A 26,429-nucleotide genomic window follows, 5' to 3' on the forward strand; every position below is an offset into this window, starting at 1 on the left:
AATATAAATAAAAAGAGACATTTCATAAGAGTAAAAACATCAATCCACCAAGAAGATATAAAAATGTTAAATGATTGCATGCTAGAAATTCAGCTATAAAATAAAAATAAACAGAAATAAGAGGAGAAATAAATAAATGTACAACTATGGTGGAACATTTTAACACACATTTCTTTTTTCTTATTATTAACATATTCAGTTAGCCTTTCTTAATAATTAATAGCACAAGTGTGGGAAAATCCAGTAAAAGTGTAGAAAATTTGAACAACATCATTAACAAAACTGACCATTTGATGTATTGAATATTAAATCCACCAAATACACAACATGCTTCTTTTCAAGGGCATATATAACATTAACCAAAACTGACCATATTCTGGGTTGTAAAGCAAATCTCAACAAATTTCAAAGGACTAAAATCATGAAAAAAAGTGATTTGTAACCACAGTGAAATTAAGCTAGAAATTGATGATGATGATGATATAGAATATATGACTTCTTCACATAAAACTCTAACTCATTATTGAAAGAAATTAAAAGATAACTAAGTATGTGGAAAAATATAAATGTCAGGGATTAGAAGATTCAATATTGTAAAGATATCTATTTCCATAAACTAATATGTAAATACCATGTGATCTTGACTAAAAATTCACAGCACTTTTTGTGGAAATTGACAAGTTGATTTTCAGATTTTATGTGGAAATGCAAAAGACCAGGTATAGCCAAGACAATCCTTGAAGAACAGAGTTAGAAGACTTAAATCATCAGATATCAAGATGTATCATAAAGTTATTTATTTTGACAAAAACTTCACCTTGTTGGATCTGGATATTATTCACTCCAAATGCCTGGTTTCTGTCTTCCTAATGCTACTTGAATCATTTTGAATCACTAGAAGAATTATCCTGTATCTTTTTAGTCAACTATGCCTTACTGTATTCACATTTATTAAATAAATACATACACACAAACACCACATATAATATATAATGTCAGGCTCTCCAGAGTAAAGAGGCAAGGACAGATAAATAGATCAAAACTGTAAGTTGTAGATTGTTGGTTATGGTCACTTGATTTGTAACAAAGGTGACGCAGTAGAACAGTAAAAATAGTGGACAATCTTTTTGCTCAATTGTGCGGCACCTATTAGATATTTGACTGTTGGACAGGAAAGGTAAAGAAAAAAAGACTTGCCCCTATCACAAGCCATATACAAAGAATTCAATTTTAGGCTAATCACAGTAAAATTCAAAAGTAAAATAATAAGTTTCTGGAAGATAACAGGAAAATATATTCATAAATTTTGGATAAGCAAAGATGTATTCAACAGCACTAAGCACTACAGAAAAGATTGATCAACTGGAACACATTAAAATTAAGAACCCATTAAGAAAGTTAAAAGTTAAAAACATCAAGTGGAAGAACATATTTGCAATAAATATAGTTGACAAAAGCCTTACAACAGAATTTATAAAGAACTCTTACAAATCAACAGGAAGAGAAAAAGCAGTCAATGGCGGGGGGGGAATGAACAAGTAGACTTATCCGTTAAGTCACAAAAGAAGAAATTTAAAAGTACTCAGCCATGTTAGTCATTGTAGAAATGCAATATAAAAATGATCACGAGAGATCACTACCCACTTAAAAAACTACAATTTAGAAAGATGTAATGGCAAGCTTCTGCAGAGTTTGGAGCAGCTGTTGTTCCCATAGCTGTTACTGGGAATGTTAAATGGTACAAGCACTATGGAAACCTATTTAAATTGAACATGTACATGACCCACAACCATGCACTATTACACGATGTTTTAAAGAAATGTATATTACACAAATCAAAAGACACGCACAATAATGGCCATGACAGCATTATCTATAATAGCCAAAAGCCAGAAACAGCCCAGTTGCCTGTCAGTAATATAATGGATAAATAAATTTTTCTCCATTCATGCTATGGAATTCTCTACAACTAGAAGTTGAATGAACTGCTATATACTGCAGCATCCCCCAAAACACAACAAAAAAGTTATCCCACCAATGTCAAATACAGTGCTGAACGATAAGAAGCCAGATCCAAAGAAGTACAGATCCTAGGATTCCCATATGCATTTCAAAAGTAGGCAACAGTAACTGATGTTATTTGTAGCATGTTAAGGGTTATATTTGGAAAGGAGTGTAAGGTTGGAGACTGTAAGATTAGTGGCAAGAGAATGTTTTCTAGAGTGCTGTTTTTTTAATCTATGTGGTGGTTAAATACATGTGTTCATTTTGTAATAATCCAACTAGCTAAAACATTTATTAATTGTTGCACTGTTGTGTATGTATAGTATACTTCATTAAAATGCTTATTAAACCTACAAAAGGAATTTAAAATGATGCTTAAAGAGTAGTATTTTTACATATATATTGAATATCTTGAGGAGTATTTTTGTACAGTTCCTGGATGAGTAATTGCTGGCCCAAGGGCACATTACACTCTGAAAGCTCAACTATTTTTTCCACTGTGTTGAAAACTAATATAATCTACAGAGAAAAGCAGCACATTTTGTTCACCGTCTACTATTACATCCTCCATGTAACCCTCACCCAGCTCGGTGAGGTAGGTAGGTGGCTCGTGTTACATTTTGCTGATGAGAAAACTGAGTTACTGAAAAATTAAACACTTTGCTGAAGATCTCATGTCTGGTATATGCTAGAGAAGAAGATTAAAATCAGCTCTGTCCATATCCAAATCCCATTTCTTTCTCCTTGATCAAAATACACAAGAGGCTATCCTTTCCAAAAAATGGAATTAGCACAGGACGATATCATTTCATGAGCAGTGGATTTACACACGTAAAATCCCAAGCCCCAGATCCAGGATCTGGATCATTTGCATGCATGTAATACCGCTCAAAACAGAACACCGTTATACTGTATAAACGGAGACCAACAGAACCCTGGTAAAGATGGAAGAATTGATGAACCTGTTCCCCAAACTGACAGAGGATAGGTAAACGTCTCCAAATAGGTTTGTTAAATCTGGTTCCTAAGGATTTTCAGAGTTTATAATTTTCCAATGATAAAATCACTTACTTCACCGGCCCTGAATTTTATTTCCACCTTAAATGCCTGATATTTGTACCTAATGCTGAAGTAAAATAATTCAGCAGAAACGCTACACTTAGTGCCAGGCAGTTCATTTTGTGGCAGTTGGTCTGTTTGTATTATTGTCCTCAAATAGCTGAATGCCCACCATGTGCCAGGCACTGGGCTGAGCAGCAACACAAGTCAGATAAAAGAAAGACTCTGCCTTCAGAAAGCATTCTGACAGAGAAGAGATGAAGTCAGTAACCAGGCAATTACAACCCAGAGTGAGAGCCTCAGGAAAGTAGAGTGTGGGATGGAAGTACAGTGTCCCATGCAGGACAGAAATGAGTCAGAGAAGTTTAGAAAAGAAATATGAACATACCAGGAAGGGGTGGGTGAGCCAAGCCAGGCAAAGGCAGTTCAGGAGGGAGCCCAGAAACAATTCCTAAAAGAGGAAGCAGCACGGGGATGAAGAGGTAGCAGGTGTTCACAAAACTGAACCTAGTTTATGGAATTTAAGTACTGAGTAGAAGGAAGGGTGGTGTGTGTCAAGAAATCGTCAGGATAGGTCAGCGAGGCATATTAAAAATGTCTTTGGGGGCGCCATGTGGCTCAGTGGGTTAAGACTCTGCCTTCAGCTCAGGTCATGATCTCAGGGTCCTGGCATTGAGTCCCACGTCGGGCTCTCTGCTCAGCAGGGAGCCTGCTTACCCCATTCTCTCTCTCTCTCTGCCTGCCTCTCTGCCTACTTGTAATCTCTTTCTCTGTGTCAAATAAATAAATAAAATCTTTTTAAAAAATCTTTAAAAAAAATAAAAATGTCTTTGGGAGTCATTTTAAGAACTCTGGACTCCACATGAGAACAAGGCAAAGCCATTAAAGAATTCTAAGAAGATCAGATTGGGGTTTTAGAGAGATTGACGTGGCTGGTACAATGATGCGGTGGGTCCAATATAAAACATGGCAGGAACTAAGAGAACTGGAGTCAGGGCGAGGGGCTCCAATGCTTTTACAGGTTACCAGGCAACAGATGAAGGGGACCTGAACTGGGGAAAAGTCAGCATGATGGGTGCATGTAAGGGATAGGGACATATTAAGAAGGGACAATGGACAGAATTTGATTTAAGGTTGACAGAAAGAGAGGAGGCAAGCATGACATTCTCCTTTCCAACTTGGGAAACTGGATATGTGAGAGCACTCTCCAGTGACACAGGGACAAAAGGAGAAGCACATCAAGAAGGAAGATGTTAGGTTGCATTTTGTGTATGTTGAATTTTAGTGGTAGTGGAGGCAGCCTGGAAGACATTCCGGTAGGAAACTGAACGCATAGGCCTACAGCTCAGAAGAAAGATCAGGCTAGAAACTGGAATACAGGGGTTACCTAGACATAGATGATTATCACAGCCAATGTGAAGCAAGGTTACAGAGAGGAGGGTGGGTGTTACGAGACCAGTCAGCACCACTGATAATAGGGTTTTTAGAGAATAAGATTCTCTCTCTTCTATCTTTACCTTTTTTCTTTCTTTTACATGCTGACATCTGGTCAGAACAGCCACTAAGCAATTTAAAAAGTGAGTAAAGAAATAGAGAAGACCCACTTTGAGGAAGAAAAAAAAAGAAGAAAAGCAAGAGCCATTTTTGCTGACACCTAGATCCTGCTATCATAATGAATGCTGCCACTAAAGCTTAAGAATCACCTACACTTGCTACCTTAATCTAGCAAAGCCAAGGAATGAATTCCCGTTTGAATGTAGCCTTCTTCTGGCATCAAACAGAGGAAACTAAATTTGTTACGTCAACCAAGATTGCTTTCTCACGAATTTTGCTATTAAAAGATTTGTCTATTTAGCAGTGTTTTATATTTACAGAGTGTTTTACAGTTTTCAAAACACTCTCACACATGCATGATTTGTATCTTACAACCCCGTAAGGCCCACCATTACCCCCATTTCATGGACAAGAAAAACAGAGAAGTTGGTACTTATAACTCATTATTTCTTGATGTCCATCATCCAGTTTCCTGACCCTGGTTTTATAAAGTGGAAATCAAGCAGAGTCGCACAGCGGAAGCGTGCTGGGCCCATAAAGTGGAAATCAAATAGCCCAGCTGGGCGGATGTATGTAACCTCCTAAAATCTGCCCCTTCCTTCTCCCCCCCCCCAAACAATGAATCGTGGAGCATTACATCAAAAAACTAATGATGTACTGTATGGTGACTTACATAACATAATAAAAAAAAAAAATTCCCCTTTCTACAATTCTTTGTCTACTTCAGCTCCAGTTCTAATTTTGTTAGGAGAAGGGAGTCAGCAGTTTTATAATCAAACGCACTCCCAAGGGTGGATGGAAGGCCTGCATTCTGGTTTCCCTCCTGTGTGGTCCATTCGGCTTTCTGTGGCCTTCCCATTGATGAAATGAGGATACCATTGATGAAATGAGGATACGGGTGCCTCTATCTGGGCCCGTGTTGCCATGGAGATGAATAAGACGGTGAACAAGGTGAGCACAGTGCCATCTGTACCCCACCGTGCACAGTGGAAGGCAGTGACCTTCACTCTTTCGAGTGCATCAGAATCACCTAGGAGCTTTTAAAAAATACCCAAGCATGCATAAATACCCAAGTCCCCCCCCCAAAAATATTTAGAATCATAATTTCTGGGAATGGGTTCAGTATATCTTTCTTTTTAAAAATAAGAGTTGAAAAGCACTGGTTTAGGTATCATTAACTTTATAATTGCAGTGAGGAAGCAGAGCAAGGCCACTGAGTGTGGGCTCGGGACACAGCTGTCCTCACAACACCACAGCTCTACCACTCATGGGCCTGCCATCTGAGCAAATTGCTTCCCCTCTGTGATCCTTATATGCCTCCCATTGAAAAGTAAGTTGCAAGTCATCGTACTGTAGGTTAAAAACTTAGAAGACCTTCACTATAGCACCGTACACAGAAAACACTCCAAAATGGTAGCTGTTGTTTTGTAAATATTAACGTAAGTTTTCCTATTTCGGGAGCTGGATGGATCACTGAAGCCCTGCCATGTAGAATTTGCTTTTACTATCACTGTCCTGACTGTCTTCGAGGTCTTAGTGCCAGTCAAGGTGCTCCTTTCTCAAAATGGAGAGTGGAGCCACAAGGCAACTTCTTCCTACCAGCCGCATGACGTTGGCCAGTCTGGACTCTGAAACTTCCCTTCTTTCTGCAAACCACTCCAGGTTCCCAGAAAGTGCAAAAGGAGTATGATTAGGAAGCTTAAAAACTGCTAGAGACAGATCTGCTGAAGATCATGAGAAAACTTTGAAAAAATGTGTTCTGAAATGCCCTGCAGAGAAAAGGTTTAACTTGTTTGTTCTTCCCATCCCCACTTTCTCCCTGCCCTTCCCACACTCCCTGCCCCTTTCTGAGGCACAGACTAACCAGATTTCCCCCCATCTGAGATCAGCCATAATGGGTAGGAAGCGTTGGGTAGGAAGCGTTCGGCCATAATGCTGCCGATCCACTCCTGGAGCTTTCTCATGCTGACTCCACACTCATATCCCACCTGTGAGGTGAGGAGAAGGGTCCTCACTTAAAGAAGAGGAAATTCAACCCTGGAAAATTACAGACACTGAGTCAATTGAGCACATTTCAAGAAAACTGCTCACCTCTGTGATTCTGGCCAGATGACCAAATGTCTCTTCCTTCTTTCAGACATGGCCACAAGCACTGTAGTCTTGTTCCTCACTTTTCAAAGTGTGCCCAGATACCAGAAGTATCATCATCAGCTAGGAACACGTTAGAAATGTAGAATCTCGGGCCTTATCTTGAGCCAGCTAAATAAGAATCCGCATCTTGGTGAGATGCCCCAGTAAGTCGAACATGCGCTAAAGTTTGAGAACTACTGGTGTGGTGGTTCAAGATACAGCGTTGTTGAGTGAGGACCCAGACTGGTTGTGTTTGTATTCTTGCCATCTCATTTTCCAGTTGTGGGACCAGGGACAAGGCACCCAATCTATCCAGACCTCGATGTCCTCACCTGTAAAACAGACATGAGAATGGTATTGATCTCACAGGCTTGTATGCAAAATGCTTGGTCTATAGCAAGAATCCTGGGAGACATCTCTTCGTATGTTCCGTCTTCCGTTACCACCATGCCATTCAAGAGGGCAAGCCGTTTTCCGCAGACCTCTTAGTTCAGAAGTTCTTCGTCTAGGCCGTTGACTTCTCTGTCTGGCCAAGTACTTACAGTACTATCAATTTCTCATTAGTTTTATTCCTTCTTCTATAGAACTACATTCAAGGAAAAGTTCCTGGCAAAGACATCCATCAATGTTTTAGTCTTCTCAAAGGAAAAGAGAACCCCAATTCAGCCTAGCAAGAGTGTTTGCATGAGTGCAGTGATTACACATACAACACTAGGTAATCAACCTGGGAAGTTTATTGCCCACCCACTTGAGAGTTTAGTGTTATTAGCTAATTAAAGAGAGGATCTGTCCTCTTTTATATATTGCTCTTAATGAATTAGATAATCCCAGCACAATTACCATGGTATACTATTTATAAAGACCTGCCATTTGGTTGTAATTTTTCAACTGATTAGAGCTTAACTTCTCTTGTAAATTGCCTATAAGTAACAAATACACCATAGCAGGGTGTCCAGGTTTATGGCAAAGTAAAATTTATCTGTTTGAGCTTCTTCACTTCTGAAGCAAAACACAGCACCCGGGCAGACACTGCCTTCATATCTGGATCCATCTGAGCAAGATAGACACAGATGAATCGGGGATAACAGAAACAAGAGCACAGAACTTATAATAAAAGAGAAATAGTGGTTTTTCCTTTAAATATGTTATGTTCTCTTGTTGCTTTATTTGTGTCTTTCTGGAATGACAAGACATTTGTACAAAAATAAAGAGGAGACCTTCTACCTGAGCATATTTGAGTGATTTATTTTTCATCCAAAGTCTTTAAATAAACCAGATCATATTATGTTCTTCTCTCTCCCTCTGCCTCTACCACCCTCTGTCTCAAATGTATGTACCTCATTACAACAAACGTCACTCATTTTTAGACTCCAATTTGCCACCATCCCACACAGACCTGCTGTTCCATCTCTCCATGTTAATTCCCATAAATAACTGATATCAAAATGCAGAGTCTTGGAGATACACTTCAGAAAACTTCATGTGTGGAGAAATGAGACACTGGAAGGCTATTCAAGGCCTTGGAAATTGCTACAGATTTGTTCCATCCTTCCCTGAGGCTTCAGCAACACATTAATGACAGAGGGTTAGCACTGTCCATCATAAAACTGGAGTAATATACAAAGCATAGCAAACATAGCTTTAAAGAAATCCAGAGCAATTTCCAAGTAACCCATATGTTCATAGGCTGCTTATATAGATGCAGGATAATTTATGTACCAAACACATATGTGATTCCTAAGATGTATTTAGGAGTGTACAATGTCTAAATTTTTTTTTATTGAGATCTTTATCTATTTGTATAACTGACTTGGTGGTGAGTGTCCACACCAGGCACTCAAGTCATCCTACTATCTAAAAGAAATGCACAACAGATTTGGATTGTCAAAGTGTTCTGGAAACCTGATACCTAACTTCTAAAACCCATGAAATGTGAATTTGGGAGCAATAAGTTTATTTCCCCTCCACCTTACCCTTAGGAGGGGACTCTCAGAAAGTATTTTAAGATTCAGTACATAGGGAAAAAAGCGAGTCTCAGGGGAGTGAAATGATCTCTCCAAGGTTAAGGCAGATGTGGGAGTAGCCAGGATTAGCTGCCCTGCCTACAAAATCCTTACAGCACCAACAGCTATATCCAACAGGTACTGGATTTTCACAACTATATTTTCAGTGCAACTAAGATTGCAGGATGTTCTTATTATGACAATTCTCTAGAGTTCTTCTGTAATGCAGCTCATGACACCCAAGTCTTGGCATCTCCTTTTAGTGAGAGCCTTGGATATTTTAAATGCAATGAATGGTATTTGAGAGACTCAAACTTATTTTGAATTATTTTCTTAGAATTCAATAGTTTTTGAGTTATGCTCCTTGGAATTCTGTAGACTTCACAGAAGTGGATCAGAGACTACTAAGAAGAGGAGAAGAAGGAGCTGAGCATCTGGGGCTCCTGCCCCTTGTCCCTTCTACAAACAGAACATTTCCATCTACCTGAGCTTTAAGAAATGAGTTCCTATACAAGACTTCAAGAAAAGGCTTTGCTATAATAATTCTGAAGACTGCTCTTCTAATGTATATTAATCAAAGGTGGTTAAAGAACTGGATAATTCCAAGAGAAGTAGAATATGAAATCTAAGTCTGGTGACAAAATATCCCAGTATATAAATTACTGAAACAACAATTATGGAGGGGAGAAATATTTAACTGGATTTCTGCCCACTATCTGTTCCTGGGTCAGCAAATGATCTCAGCTTACACCAGTCATGTCAGTGGGCCCCTTCAAAAGAGTCTCAGTTGAAATTATAAATTATATAGTTGCCCTACATAGGAGACATATATAGTATTAGTATACGAATGTATTTCCTCTTTAACAGCCCACTTTAACCTAATAGGCTCAATGTTTAAAAGAAGAAAGAACCAGTAGCATAACATAAAATGCAATTTGGTACAAGGACATTCTGGGTCATAGTCCAATGATTGCTCTGAATGAAGAGAAAGGTTTAATTTTCCTTCCAACAAAATTCAGTCAGGGAGCACTTCATGGATGATGATGTGGTCTCCCAAATAAACTTCGATTTTGCCTGACCAATTGAAAATATGTTCATTTAACACCTTCCTATAATAATCTATTAAATAGATTAGATCACTTCACTTTTTCTATGAAGTACCAGAGAATAAATATTTTAGAGACTGTGAGCTCTTGATCTTTGCCACAGCTATTCAACTCTTAGAAAAGCAGCAAGAGACGACACCTAAATGAGTAAGTATGGTAGTCTTCCAACAAAATTTTATTCACATAAACAAGCAATGGGACAGATTAGGCCCGTGGACCTGTTGGCCTATGGCTTGTGTGGCCATAGAATATACTGTTAGCCCCTAGAATATACTAGACAGAAATCCAGTTAAATATCTCTCCTACATGCAACGTAAGCTTCAGTAATTTATCAAGTAAGGATATGAAAAATAACAATACAAACTTAAAAATTCAACAATAAATGAGAGATTATGAACAGCGGTAACAACAAAAAATCCCTCCATGTTAAGTGTTATCAAGATCTTTCACTAAGTTGTAATTACAATGACTTATTAGCAGTGTATTAAAAAGGACCTATTATCGTAGGCATTCCAAATTCATATTATGGCCATTCAAATGAATTGCCTGCCCACACATATTTTGTCTTGAGTATGGAAAACCATGACATAGTAAATAGTCCAACCAAGACTCTAATGAACCTAATTAAGCAGTAACAGCATGGAAACACGTGCACTCTTAGTTAAATTAATATTTCTTTCACAAGGAGTCATGGAGACAATATGGGTTTACATAAGCATCTGAACCATGAAAAATACATTTATTTACTTCCCGAGTAGGAGATAGTCACTGGTACCCTGCCAAATGAAATGCTTCTTATGTAATAACTAGACACAAGACATACCCACTCACAAGGAAGCATTATGAGTGCTTCCCAGTGACATGTCATGAGCAGGGTCACACAGATAAACAGAAACCACAGCTGTAAAAATAGATGGCTTTCTAAGACCAAAATGTGACAGTAGACCTCCAATCTTTGAAAGACAGTTACAATGTTAGTAGTCATGAGATGAGGGCCAGTTCTCATTAGTCCCTAATGGAATTCCCTCTGAAAAAGTCACTTAATTCTGAGTCTTATTTTTCCTCTATGTAAGGTGAGGGATTGAAATGAGAGAACATGATAAATGTCACCCTCCATATCAACACACGACAGAAAAAAGGAAGGCCTGGGTTTAATCCTTGCTCCATGGGTTTGGTGACTATCAAGAAGTCAGTTGCTGGGTGCCTGGGTGGCTCAGTGGGTTAAAGCCTCTGCTTTCGCCTCAGGTCATGATCCCGGGGTCCTGGGATTAAGCCCTGCATTTGGCTCTCGGCTCAGCAGGGAACATGCTTCCCCCTCTCCCTCTGCCTGCCTCTTTGCCTACTTGCCATCTGTCTGTCAAATAAATAAATAAAATCTTTAATAATAATAATAATAATAATACCTATTTTGTAGGGATACAATAGGTAGCGATAAGCTAATGTGTATAAAACCTTTAGCTTTATGTGCCTGGCATATAGTAAATATCATTTGCTTTTGATATTTAGTAGACAAGAGTTCTAGGAAAGAGGTTGAAAGTAGCCCCCTTTTAAACCCTTAAATCCAACAAAGTCTTTAAACCCTGCAAAACCAAACACTGGATACATAAAACTAGAGCCCAGAATAACAGTTTCTTAAAATATAGATAGGAAAGGGGAAGGAAGAGGGAGGGAGGGAGAGACGGAGGAAAGAAGGGAGGAGTAAAATATGCAATACTCTCCTCATCGTGGATCTATGAATTAAATTTGACAAGTAATATTTAAGTAAAACAAAATCTTCCAGACAGTTAGTGAAAAAATACAAAAATAATTCATCTACCCTCATAGTGCAGAAACGTAGGACCTTGTTAGATGGATGTCTTCTCATTCATCTTAAAGATGATTAGGTTTTCTGAAGAAGAGATTTTTTTAAAAATCAAAGAAACACATGAAAAATTGTTAAATAAAGGCAAGAGTCTTCAGATCAAAAAGCTTAATGAATTGCAGCAACCAGAGACAAGAGGAGGAGGGACAAGGAAGAGGGACCGAGAGTGAGAAAAGTCAATCCGTGGATGGTCCATCTGGAAGAGTGGCCTGGATCAACCAGAAGGAACCTCCAGAGTCTACATCACAGATGTTGGACTATGTCAAGGGTTGGCCAGATGGTAAGTAGTTTAGGCCATATGTACCACACGGCCTTTATCACAAATACTCAACTCTTACATTTTTAGTGTCAAACCAGTCACAGATCGTGCATAAACAATTGTATGGCTGCATCCCAAACAATTGGTATGGCTGCATTCCAAAAAAATTTGATTTACAAAAACCAATAACAGCAAAATTTAGCCCACTGGCTATCATTTGTCCATCCCTGCTTTCTATCATGTCCACCTACATCTGAGTTTTTAAACTTTATTAATTTTCTTAGTCTTTCAGTAATATATTCAAGAAGGGCTTGTGAATGCTATTATTTCTTAAGTGTTTGCCTATCCTAGAATATATTTCACACAAAGATCATAGCTTGGCTAAGCATAGCATTATAAGAAGCTGGATTCTGCCACATTGCTCCACTGTTTCTGGGGATATGTAAAAAGAATACAGAGCCATTTCTGAGTTTTCTTCTTCTGCACTGCCTCAACACCGTAAGATTTCCCACATTGAATTTTAACTAGCAGGCACTATATTCACAAATGACTTTTGAAAGTTGTGTCAAAGTTACTGATAAAAGATAGGTAGAATAGCAATCAGTAAAAGACTGGAATTTCTTGAGCTGCACAACCCCAAAGGGCATATGACTTTGAGTTGACGGAAAATCAGTGTTTCCCTGCATTTTCTTTGATCTCTTATATAGAGGCAATGAGAAGGGAGAAGAAGAGAGACTTTAGGTCTTTGTTTCCCTCATATTTTTGCATTAGATTACATTAGCTTTTTGGACCTATGAGAATTTGAAAGCGAAATCCTCTAGACACACTGTACAGTTTTTTATATGTCAATTCATGAATCAGCCACTTGTTTCAACTATTGAAATGTTTCGTATATCTGGTGCTTTTCCTTTACTGACTGATATGCCAGAGAACATTCTGATGGATGACATGACAGAGATGGATTCTGGCCACCACAATGGAAAAGGGAAGTTTTTCTATTTCCTGTGGTTTATTTTGCCAGATTAGAGTCCAGTTATTCGGGCGCCTGGGTGGCTCAGTGGGTTAAGCCGCTGCCTTCGGCTCAGGTCATGATCTCAGGGTCCTGGGATCGAGTCCCGCATCGGGCTCTCTGCTCCGCGGCGAGCCTGCTTCCCTCTCTCTCTCTCTCTCTGCCTGCCTCTCTGTCTGCTTGTGATCTCGCTGTCAAATAAATAAATAAATCTTTAAAAAAAAAAAAAAAAAAAAGAGTCCAGTTATTCATGACTGGATGGCAACTTAATCAAGACACAGGGATATACCAAAGAATTTCCTTGCTGTGACAGAATTTTTTTTTTAATTTTGTGACAACCCAAAGATAACTGGGACTTTTTCAGTTATCCTGGATGATTGGATCCTATGTCATTTATATAAGATGCCCCTCATCATGGAGGGAATAAAGTGATCCATCCTCATGGGAAATGAATTTGCCTTTCTTGCTGACAATATTTCTGCCAAAATCACCACCTGGGGTCTAAAAGAAAGTCAACTTCAGCCTAGTAATTTCTAACTCATTGCCTCCAACCAAGGAACTCATTTTAAGTAAAAGCTGTGCTGCAAGGGGCTTACTCCCACAGAATTGACTGGTCTTCCTCACCACTGCATAATCTAGAAGTAATTGGCCTAATAGGTGAGTGGACTGACATAACTAAAGGCTACATCAGTAATCTATTGCCACATAACAAATCACCCCAAAATTGTGATTGAAACAATAGTTTATTATTTCCGACAATTCTGTAGCTCGAATGGGCAATTCTTCTACTAGATTTGCACGGGCTACCTTATTTGGCTTCAGTCAGCTGGATACTTAGTTATGATTAGGTGGTCCAACTTGACACCTTGCCAAAGTCCAGATGGAAAGGTTGGGATGGCTAGACCCCCTCTCATCCTAGCCTTCTTCACACGATGGTGGAAGCATTCCAAGAGAGCAAGGTATGAAGTACAAGCACTTGTCAAAATTCTTCTTGTATTCACGTGTGCTGAAATTCCATTGCCTTAAGCAGTCACAAAGCTAAACCCATAGCCAGTATGAGCATAAGGTACCACAATTATCACACTGAACTTTTTGAGCAAAGGGCCCAGAAACAAGAGGTGTTTCCATGCCAAATTTTATTAGGCACAAATATCAGGTGGTAGATAATTTTTTTTAAAGATTTTATTTATTTGACAGAGATCATAGGTAGGCAGAGAGGCAGGCAGAGAGAGGAGGAAGCAGGCTCCCCACTGAGCAGAGAGCCCAATGCGGGGCTGGATCCCAGGACACTGAGATCATGACCTGAGCCAAAGGCAGAGGCTTTAACCCACTGAGCCACCCAGGTGCCCCTCAGATGGTAGATACCTTTAACTGGCTAAGCACATGACCCCAAAATAGGATAGGGAAATGAGTGCAGGGTGTAGTGCTGGATTTTGGCTTTGTTTCCTCGTGAAAATTTACCTTTCAAGTACGTATTATATAATGGATTATTTTTACAGTCTTTTGAAATGGAATTCTGGTTTTATTAATAGATTTAATAGTGAGAGTTTATGATAAAGCTGTGGTTAATAGTTTATTGAGGTTCCGGAAATTTTTAAAAATAAGCTTATGAAAAGGATTACTTTGAATATGCAACTTTCTCCTTTCTGTCCTCATTTTGAAGCCACTTTAAGATGGTCTTATAAGTTACTCACATTAACTGTGCAATAGCGACATATAGCAAATATCACCTGAAAAGGGATCATGAGATTTATTATAAATTTTAAAGTGAATCCTTAGAATAAGGTAAAAATTATTGCTATGTGTACTTTTGATAAAAGAAATCATTTCTCCTGATAATAATTATGGCTATAACTCACCATTTATTACATGTCACTGTTGAGCAAATAGCAAAAAAGGAATTAAACTTTGAACAGAATTAAATGAAAATGAAAGAGCTAAGTGTTATAAGAGTGAAAATATTTATACAAATGCTAATTAAGTATTTGGCATTTAAGTTAAATGGCATAAAATAATATTTTTCAGGCAAGGAGGGAAAAGTACCATGAAAGCCACACTACAACTTTTATATAGGCTAACCATTTAAGGGCCTGAATTTCTAAAAGATTTTTTAAGGCTGTGCTATGAATGTAGTTCATGTCTCAGTACCTGCATTTCTATGTGACTAGAGACACAAACTAATTTCACAGTATTGACTGTCAAAGCTACTCAATAATATGGGCAACCAAAATATTCAAATTATTACTTCTAAGGTATGTTTGAATAATACTAAAACAACTATGATTCATTTTCTTAAATTGCCAATATGATCCTTTTAAGTAAACAACTCGGTTTAAGGATCTTTTTGTCAATTATTTCTACTGGCATTCTATAGAAACAAGTAAACTGAAAATGGTATTCAAATTACTGACTGAAAATACAAACAAAACTTGAAAATCCATTTGTAACCAAAGTAATATAAGTTCAGCTTCCTAAACCCTCTTGGTGTAAGTAATTAGTTTCCATATAAATACATGTGTCCCATGAAGTTGTAAGCTTTTGGAATAAAGGCTGGGCGTGGATATCAATTGGAGTTAGGCTCAGCTTGGAGTAATAGAGATCCAAAAATATTGGCTTATATAAAACAGGATCATTTCTCTGTCATGACATAGTCCAGGAATAGCCAGTCCAGGACAAAGAAGGTGCCTTCTGCATGTCTTTGAACACAACCTGCTTCCAGCCTTTGGTCTCCACTTACCCAGAGCATGGCCTTCATCGTCATGGCACAAGACGGAGACCTAGACATCACTCTACAATCTAAACTGCTGTTTGGAGAACTAAGAGAGGGAGAAAAGGGCAAAGAGAATCCTCAAGCTTTCTTATGAAGAAGTTTCTGGAAATGTGTCACCCATCGTTTTAATATACTTCACATTAAGCAGAACATTGTCAAATAACCACTTAGTTGCAAAGAAGACTAGGAAATGTAATCTTTATTTACATGTGCTCTGCTCAAAATTTTTCTTCCACAGAAAAATGGACAACAGATATTTGGGGGCAACTAGCTATCTCAGCCAGGCTCTTTCTTACTCTTCATGTTCCCTGCACCCTTCTCAGTGCCTAACAAAACAGACTTCCAGTAAATTCTTGTTGAACAAATCAATAAGTGGGAGAATGAGCAATTGAAGTGAGAGAATACATATAAGTTTCAACATATGAATGCATTTTAAAAGGCTTTAATAAAATGAATTTCAATTGGAGTGCTAATTAAAATAATCCAAACTTCCGAAAGAGCATCATTCTAATCAACTTCTCAGACCCTCCTGAAAAATATGTTGAAATAAAAGTCAACTCTGAAAATTTTAAATGTTAACCCTAAATATTCAGTGTCTACCTATAATTATACAAAGAGAATATAGATATTAAACTCCATGATGAACAGTAAATGAATTAAATGCCATACCCCAGTTACTAAAAACAGTAATCTGAACAATGAATAGACCCATTTTTAGACCTAAACATGTACCTGGAACTCTGTGGGATGCTGTAAATACATTGACACCTTTAATATTTAAAACTACCTCAGACAATGAACAAAAGCACCTTAAATATGAGGAACTACAATTTATAGAAGTTATGGTCACAGGAAGAAAGAAGCAGGTTCCATACTCGGAGCTGGCTGACTCCCAAGCCTTTCTTCACTATGAGAATGTCATATACAGAACTATAAAATGAGACTGGATTGGCAGCCTGGATCCAGATTATGGATAGCCTTGAATTCAGGCCAGAAAAATTCAGTTTTATTCTGACATAAATTGAAAATTGCCACAGATGTTGGAGAATGTTATACATGTGAGGTCTTGGAAATGTTACCCTGAAAATATTGTACAGGACGCACCTGAAGGAGACGGAGGAGGAAAGATGCTGATATGGCACTCAGAGTTTGCCAGTAAAGTGATGTCTAGACTAGACTTGTAGTTCCAGAATTCAAAACATGGTTATTCACATAAATGTATTTCAAAGGAAAAAAACGAACCAAGAGAAATTTGGTGAACAAAGAATGTATCATACTTCTATCTGACTTTCAGGTGAGGGATAAGAGGCTCTCGAACAGGAGCCAGAGTCCTGTGCTCCCTGCTTGGATTCCCACGCACCCCACCTGAGCCAGTGGGCTCAGCCTCCTCCTCGTTGTTGATCATTTCTACAGGAGAGCAGGAGATGTGCACATGTTTCAGAACAACTTCCAGACCAAGAACACTCCAGTTCCTGGAGTTTACACTACCTCCCTCTTCATGCTATATCATTAATTAACAAAATTTTCAAAGACCAATTATCAGAACATAGTCCTGATCTTGACAGAAGGAGAAAAGGCACTACAGCTGAAATACCGGTTTCAAATACCATACCAACTGAACACTAACTCCTATTACTAGCATGTCCTTGCTAATTATCCTCATTGCTCTAATTCTTTGACCTCAGCTTCTTAAAGTGTTTCCATCCTTAATGGCTGGCTGGCTTCCCTTCATGTGTTATTGATAACATAGGAAGACTACAGTCCTCACCTTCCCATTCTTGCCTCTACATCCACCTGCCCTTTCATCTGTAGTACAGTGGAGAAAGCGTTACTCCTAACACAGAAAGAACTTCCACCTGGGCTCTGCTTCCCATTTCCTCTTGCCTTCGAAAATTCTGAAGTAGCCATCATTCCTTTCTCACTCACGTTTCTATTTTATTCATCTTCTACTGCATCATTCCCCAGAGCACATGGACATATTCCAATGTCACCCTTCATATTTAAAACATATCCTCTGTGGGAACACCTGGGGGGCTCAGTCAGTTAAGCGTCCAACTCTTGGTTTCAGCTCAGCTCAGGTCATGATCTCAGGGTCCTGAGATTTGAGCCCCGAGAAGGGCTCTTCACTCCGTAGGGAGTTTGCTTCAGATTTTCTCCATCTCCCTCTCTCTCTGCCCCTCCCTACCCCCCATCTCTCCCTTCCATTCAAAACAAACAAAAAACACGTCCTCTCTTGCTATCACTTCCTCCTCCAGCCTCCAATTCAGGTTCCCAGTCTCTTTCACAGTCAAATGCCGAGGGAGTTGCTGCGCACAACATTTCCATTTCCTTATCTCCACTCAAGTATGGCCTCTGTATTCATTACACAGACAGAACTCTAGGCTCTAGGGATCGCCCTGTTGAAAATCCAATAGACACATTTCTCTCTTTATCTTATGTGATATATAATAAGCATTCAAAACAATTTTCTCCTTCTTGAAACGCTTTTTCTTTTTCTTTTTCTTGAAATGCTCTTTTCTCTTAGCTCCTGGAAGAACACTCACCCAAGTGTTTATTCTACCCCACTTGCTCCTCCTTTCAAGTCTCCTTCCCTCTTGCATCTCCTCTATTGTAACTCCAAATGTTGGCATTTTTCAAGACTCACTTCTTGTCCCTCTTTTCTCTGGACACACTCTTCTTGAGTAATCTGGTTTATCGCGATGGATTTACATTCGAAGCTAGTGCTAATGTTGCTCAGTATATATGTAACGCTCTCAGCCACGTCATTCTCCAAGAAGCAGTACAGCATACTGAATAAGTGCCTCGTTTTGAAACGTAGTGCCCTTATTTCTATCTGGGGGATTTGTTCACATTGATTAACTTCTCAGTGCCCTACTTTCCCAGTGATAAAATGGTAATAATAAAAATACCTTTTTCATAAGAGAATCGTGAAAATTAAATGGGTTATAACATGTTAAGTTATTAGAACCATGACTGGCCCATCATAAGCTGTCAAAAGAGTCTTGCTATTGTAAGTGAGTAATGTTAAAACAGAGCTAGGCACACTTTCAGGGAAGAAATGTCAGACTCTGCAAGAGAATGCTAGACACGGAAGTAGAGGCGGTCAAAGGCAGAGCAATGGTGTGGCCTTCTGAAAGTCAGGCCAGGAAGGCTGTTACTGGCCCACTTAGAGGTTCTGTTGAGAATGGTGATGACACTCTCCATGCTCCCCAGCTGCTGAGAAGGTTTTCTGGGCTTCCACATCCTTATCACGGGCTTCATCTCCTTACGTAACCTGAATATGTCTCGTGCTTGCAATCTGAAAAAGCCTAGCATTGTCTACAGTGTTGCCATCTGTTAAATTATTTAGTTAGCATACATTCTCAGGAGTATAATTACTGGGTCAATGAGAATAAACACTTTTATGTTTCTTGACAGAATATTTATGTATGTTTTCTATAAGTACTAAACCAATTCACATTGCTTCCAGCAAAGTGTGTGCCTCTGCAATCTTTCCCACAATGGATATTAGCAAAGATAAAATATTTAGGGGCACCTGGGTGGCTCAGTGGGTTAAGCCTCTGCCTTCAGCTCAGGTCATGATCTCAGGGTCCTGGGATCGAGCCCCGTATCGGGCTCTCTGCTTGGCAGGGAGCCTGCTTCCTCCCCTCTCTGGCTGCTGCTCTGCCTACTTGTAATCTCTCTCTCTCTCTCAATCTGTAAAAAAGAAAAAAAAAAAATTAAAAAAAAAAAAGATAAAATATTTAGTGTATGTTTATTGTGCCTTAATATGGTCACTCTTGCAGTGACTGAACAAAGGGAAGGACTCTGGTTCAGGCCCTAGGCTTGTTCGGCCAGGACACTCTATAGGACTTTCAAAACCCTTCATAGGAAGGATTTAGAAAATCAATTTAACTCAAAGTCCCCACATGAAGTAATATAAGAGGTTTTATTTTAGATATTGTTTTGTTAATGAACTAATTCACTAATACTTTAGTAAAAAGAACATGGTCTTGATTTCAGATGGACTCCAACTGAAGACTCATCATTTTGTAATGACTTTAAACAGTTTTCTAACCTTAAGGGTGGAATAATAATGCTTATCCCTATAGTGTGATGGAAAATAATATGTATGCAAGAGTTTGATACATTCTTGCTTGCTGGTGATTTCAGGGATTTTCTGCCTTCGTGCACTCTCTCTTCTCCAACCCACTGCTAGTCATTTATTCCTATGTATATCCTGCCTTTGTCTCTGGGCAAGGGAGAAAATAAGGATCATAAAGTTTTTCTTATTTCATTTGGCAAAGCAAAACACTGTCCTAATATTTGCATACTGTGGATTGTCAGTTATGCAGTTTGTCAGCAAACTTCCTGTGATCCAGTATCTTAGGTTAAATGTATTTATTCAACTGAAACAGATTTATAGACCATGAAATATCCATCAATGGAAATTTTTTTTCACACAGAGGAAAATGCAACCATACATGACTTAGGAGTAATACCTCCAAAACAATCTTAGGCAAAAATAAGAAAAGGAGCTAGAAAATAATTAAGTATGTCTTCCTTCCTCACTCCATTCAATAAAACCCAATCTATCTCAGACCATAACGTATTCATAAAGTGTTTCCTTCCTTTCCAATGACTAAATGACCTCCTTTCCCTTTGACTATTCCTATTTTTTTTATATCTACCATTCATGAAGTTCTGATGAAAACCTAGCCTATATTGTTTTTCTAATCTATGCTTTATGTCTCCAAAAACATTACCTGGATGACAGAGATATCTTTATATATTTTGTATCCTCTGCAACAGCAAACACAGTGACCCATGTTCATAGTAGAAATACGTGTTTTGTTGATCATCATGACTACAATTTAAAGTTAACATTTCATGGAGACTTCTTACAACTAGAGAAAATTATTCCTCTAATTACTTTTAGTAATTAAACTTTGGAATCTAAACAAAAGCTCAATATTGAAGAAGTAGTTAATTCGTGGCTTACCCGAAAAATAGAATATGATTCAGATATTAAAAATTATGTTTATTTGTAACAAGGCGAGAAAGGTTTGTGAAATATTAAAATATATTTGTATTTCATAAAATAATAAATATAATATTTATATCATATATTTAATATTAAATATATTTAATTTATATTTAAATATGTGACTTATATAAATCACATGATTTATATAAATTATTATTATATAATAAATTTATTGTGTTATAATTTATATAATTATAATAAATATATTTATATATAATATATTTATATAATTTATATAATTAATTATATGAAATATTATAAATATTACATGTAATAAATTATATTATATATAACCCAAGATGTTCATCTCTCTCTTCTCCCTCATCCAGCTCATGAGGCTGGGAGTCAGGAGAATGCTGCAGGCCCCCTCTCCCAACCCCTTCTCCCACTATCCCTACACCTTTGACCCTAGGTAATAAAGTTATTCACTAAAAAAAAAAGAAAAGAAAAAACCTAGTAGCCCAGATGCTAAAGAAGGAAGAGGCAGAACGGACATGTCGACTGAACAAGAAAGTCCAGGAATTTCGGGGGCAAAAGCAGCAGCTCAAGAAACAGCGAGAATTTGACCTTTGGGATCCTGGTCAACTCTGGATGGAGTTTCCAGCCCATCTTGGCCCCAGCGATCCCCGCTGTGGCCCAGCCAGCTTGCAGTGCTTTGCTGGGGAAGATCTGGAGAGGGTCATGTGCCTGGAAATGCAACAGGAGCAGTTCACACACAGCCTGGGGAGGCAGCTGCAGGAGCAACAGCAAGTCCAGGATGATGAGAAGTGTGTGGATATGTTTAATGACCAACTGCGCCTTGCCACGGACATGCGGGCTGCCCAGGGGCCAAGCTAGAGGAGTCTTGTCGCGTGGCCATGATGTCTGCTATGGCCAATGCCAACAAAGCCCAGGCAGCCGAACTGGCTGAGCGGCAGCGCCATGAGCATCAGCATGAACAGGAGGCCAATCGCATGGAGATACAGAACCAGATCAGGAGTGACCTACTAACGGAGAACCCCCAGGTTTCCCAAAACCCTGTGGTTACCCACAGGGTCCTGCCCTATTGTTGGAAGGGCATGACTCCAGAGCAGAGAGCTGCCATCAGGAAAGCCCAGGAGGTGCAACGCCATGAAAAGGAGTCACAGCATCAAGCCGACCAAGCCCTGGATGCCAAATGGGAGAGCCAGGTCTTGCCCCTCGCCCCGGCAGCAATGGAGCTAGAGGAGCCGGAGAGGGAGCTTTGTGCTGAATTTCAAAGGGGGCTGGGCTCCTTCAATCAGCTCCTTCAATTCAATTATATTTCTATATATATAATAAATTATAATAATATTTTATATAAATATATAATTTATATAAATATATAAATATATTTATATAAACAAATTATAATAAATATAATTTATAAATTATTATAAATAACATGTGATTTATATAAATTAATATGTGGAAATATTAAGATATATTTATTTTTATAAAAATAATAAATATAATATTTATATTATAATAAATATATTTAAAATATATTTAAATAAAATATTTAAATATATTTTAAAATATTAAATATTAAAAATAGACAGCATATCAAAATTTATTTTCAATGTACACCTCAATCAGTTTCTGGAAAAATACATACAAAAACAGTGAGGACTTCTGATTCTGGTTATGTCAGACTAGCTTGTAGCCAACCTTCCCACCAGTAACAATTAAAAAATCTGTTGGGAAAAAATAAGCTATGTGAGGTACTGGAAAACGACCAAAGTAGCCAGAATTTGAGGATCCAAAATTCTGGAAAGAATGCATTAATATGAACCTAACCTTGTGTGTTTCCATTTTCCTCAAAATATTTATTATTCTTAAGAATAACAGAACCAAGTGTCCAAAAAGCTGAGCAAAAGGGGACTTGTTAAAGAAACAAGTCAGAACTCTTAGCAACTGTGCTGAACTGGGAAGTTCAGAAAGAGGGAAGGAGAGATGGAAAGAAGGAAAGACGGCAGGAAGGCAGGAAGGTAAGGAAGGAAAGCTTGGAGCCACCGTAATAGCCACCAGACCTTAAAGGGCCAAGATCCCAGTAAAAAGCAATGATAAAATCCTCTGCCAAGGAATTTGGCTGTGAAAGAGTAGGGATTTGAAATGGCAGCCGGATAAAACAGCATCAAAAAAGGTCACGTTGTAAGTATGGAAATAGACAAAATTAGACTGCTACAATCTTAAAGAAGAAAAATAAAGATACTAGATGAAAAGACTTATGAAGCTACAATAGTTAAAAGTATGGAAGATATTTAAAGATAGTTAAAGAAAAATCCAATGTAATGGAATAGAGAATCTTTCTTATAGAAAGAAATGGAATTTTGACCTTTATGTCATAGCATACACAAAATTCATTTCCATGTAGATTTAAGACGTAAACTTAAAGGAAAAACAATAAATTTTCTAGCAGACAACATAGAAGAAAGCCATTTTTATCCTAAGGTGGATGAAAATATCTTACAAAGAACACAAAAGACATTACCCATAAAGGAAAGAAAATGATGAACTGAACTCTTCTTAAAGTCAAGAACTTCTACTTATCAATAGGTACCACTAGGAGATTAAAAGAACAAGAATGGAGAAGGTATTTGCCATATATACAACAAAGAATTTTAATCCAGAATACATAAAGAATTCAGAGAAATCAATGATAGGATGATAGCTAGCACAGTAGAAAAAGGAGCAAAACCTTGAGAAGGCACTCTATAAAAACAGGATACACAATGGACAAGAAATATATCAAAAAGTGCTAACAGTGGTAGACATGCAAACTAAACGCACAATAAAATACCATCATATATTCTCCAGAACAGCTAATATGTAAAACACTGACACATACCACATGTTGCCAGGGATGTGGAGCCACCAAAAGTCTTCTACCCTCCTGTGGGAGTATAAATTACTATATGACTTTAAAAACCTGGCTGGAAGCATTGACTAAAGGTAAACATATGCATACTCTCTGTCCCAGAAATTTCACCCTTGGGTATACACCCCATCAAGCACACATGCATACAAGTATTAGAGAAAATGTACAAGATGATTTACAACAATGTTCTTCACAACAACTAAAAAATAAAATTTTAAAGCTTGTCAGCAATAGAAAGAATAAATTGTGTTATGTTACTGCCATGGAATACCATGCAGCAATGAAAACTACCAAATTACTGCTCTGCGCAGCCATGTCAATGAGCATCACAAATAGAATGTTGAGTGAAAATGTTGGACAACAAAGGGTACATTTATATAAAGATGGCATTTACAATAACATTCAAAAATAGGCAAACTAATCTATATCTTCAGAAGTCAGGTTCCTGGATGGAGCTAGAGAGCATAATACTGAGTGAAATAAGTCAGAGAAAGACAAATACCATATGATCTCAATCATATATGGAATTTAAGAAACAAAATAAATGAGGAAAAGAAAAAAAAAAAAGAATGACAAATCAAGAAACAGACTTTTAGGGGCGCCTGGGTGGCTCAGTGGGTTAAGCCGCTGCCTTCAGCTCAGGTCATGGTCTCGGGGTCCTGGGATCAAGTCCCACATCGGGCTCTCTGCTCAGCGGAGAGCCTGCTTTCCTTCCTCTCTCTCTTCCTGCCTCTCTTGTGATTTCTCTCTGTCAAATAAATAAATCTTTAAAAAAAAAAAAAAAGAAAAGAAAAAAAAAAAAAAAAAAAAAGAAACAGACTTTTAACTATAGAGAACAAACTGATGGTTACCAGAGGGGAGGTGAGGTGGGAGGAGATCGGGGATGTGGATTAAACAGCGCACTTATCATGAAGAAAATAAAATGATTAAAAAATATCTCCAAGAAGTAAAAAATAAAATAAGATTAAAAAGAATAATAAATGTCAGGCTAATGGTTACTTGAGAGACAGAATAATGTCCCCCTAAAGATGTTCACATTCTCATCCTTGGAAAGAGGAATGTTACCTTACGTATGAAAGGGATTTGCGGACATGATTAGATGAAGGGCTTTGGTCTGGGGAGATTACCCTGGATTATCTGGGTAGGTCCATTATAATCAAAAAGGTCCTTGTAAGAGGGAAAAAAGGAGGAGTCAAAGTGAGAAGGAGACAAATTTGAAGATAGAAAAAGAGATCAAAATCCATGAAATGCAGACGAACTCCAGAAAGTAGAAAAAGTAAGGAAATTGTTTTCCCCCTGAAGCCTCCAGAAGGAATATAGTTCTGCCAAATTATTGATTTTAGACTTCTAAGCTTTAGAAGTATAAAACACATACACACACACCACAAAACCATCATTTGAGGACCTTTGAGAAGGACGTTACAGAGGCTAAGACAAGGACCAGAGTGATTCCTTAATTGTTCAATAATTTAAAACGTACGCATAAGGTGTGCCCTTTTGATTGATTCACTTCTCTTCCATAAAAGGAATTTTTTAAAGATTTTATTAAAGTGGTTACACTAAAATGATAACTCTGGTTGACTGTCTGTGGTTTATACTTTTCTACTTCCTCAAAATCATGTGCGATGATTTGTTTTCTTGACAAGCTAGTAAAAAGTAAAAAGCTTTAAAATAAACTCCAATGTGAGTTGCTTGCTCTCACAGGTCGGGTATGAGATTTAGACAGATGAAAAATACTTATCTCATATCCTCAAAACTGGGAGAGTAGGTATACGTGTAAACGATTTTGATCTTTAAAAATTAAATGCGAGCGATACAGAGTGGCAAAGGAACAGGGAAATGGTAAAGTTTTAAATTGAGATATTAGGAGATATTTCTTGAGAAGTGACTTTGATAAAGATGAAGATAAGTGTTTACATACAATCTGTCGTGTATTTTATACATGCTTATCATTTAATCTTCGTCAGACCTATGAACTAGGTACTGTTATTAGCCCACATTTGTAAATGAATAAACTGAGAATTAAAGACAAAGCCCGGTTTAGCTCAAAGTCAGGGAGAAGAAGCCATGTGTAACTGACCCCAGGATCAGAGCTCAGCATGTCTCTGTGTTAACATTCATGCCTGAGGCTACACAAGTTAATAAATGGGAAAGTAAAGCAAGTGTTTTCAAGAGAAAACAGGTAACTACAAATATCGGTATAACAAACTAATGTTTTGAGATTTTAATTTTTTTCCCTTAGTTTCCTTTTGCTTCCTTGTACATAATCCTTCCCCTGGTCAATGAGCGAAATCCATAGGGACTCAAGAATTTATTTTATTGGGGTGCCTGGGTGGCTCAGTGGGTAAAGCCTCTGCCTTCAGCTCAGGTCATGATCTCAGGGTCCTGGGATCGAGTCCCACATCAGGTTCTCTGCTCAGCAGGGAGCCTGCTTCCCCCCCATCTTTGCCTGCCTCTCTCTCTTTGTCAAATAAATAAAATTTAAAAAAAAAAACAAAAACAAGAGTTCTTTACAACTGTACATAGATAATCATTGTGATCCTCAGCTTGTTTCAAGACATAGAGATAAATAATCATCTCAAAAATTTTAATTATGAATTATGTCTTTTAAAACAAGCAAGTACAGATATGTTTAAAGAAACATTTTACTGACATTCACAGTCAGAGGAGCAGATACCAACATTTAACCATATTTTTGCCAATACTTGGTATTCTTAGACTTTCCATAACATTTCCAGTTTATTTAGTGTGAAATAATATTTACTCTGAC

The 26,429-nt window shown here is 37.9% G+C and overlaps 1 protein-coding gene across 1 annotated transcript in view; it reads left to right on the forward strand.

Annotated features, from left to right (window-relative positions):
- The first annotated feature begins 11,828 nt into the window (after positions 1 to 11,828).
- The window catches only part of LOC123925669 (RIB43A-like with coiled-coils protein 1), a 76,147-nt gene continuing 61,546 nt past the window's right edge, over positions 11,829 to 26,429 (forward strand). Inside the window, 5 exon segments of the mRNA XM_045979042.1 lie at positions 11,829 to 11,997; positions 16,548 to 16,672; positions 16,793 to 16,915; positions 21,223 to 21,604; positions 21,607 to 22,042. Coding sequence (XP_045834998.1) covers positions 11,829 to 11,997; positions 16,548 to 16,672; positions 16,793 to 16,915; positions 21,223 to 21,604; positions 21,607 to 22,042 — 1,235 coding nt within the window.

This window comes from Meles meles, chromosome 15, assembly GCF_922984935.1.
Source record: "Meles meles chromosome 15, mMelMel3.1 paternal haplotype, whole genome shotgun sequence".
Classification (NCBI taxonomy): domain Eukaryota; kingdom Metazoa; phylum Chordata; class Mammalia; order Carnivora; family Mustelidae; genus Meles; species Meles meles.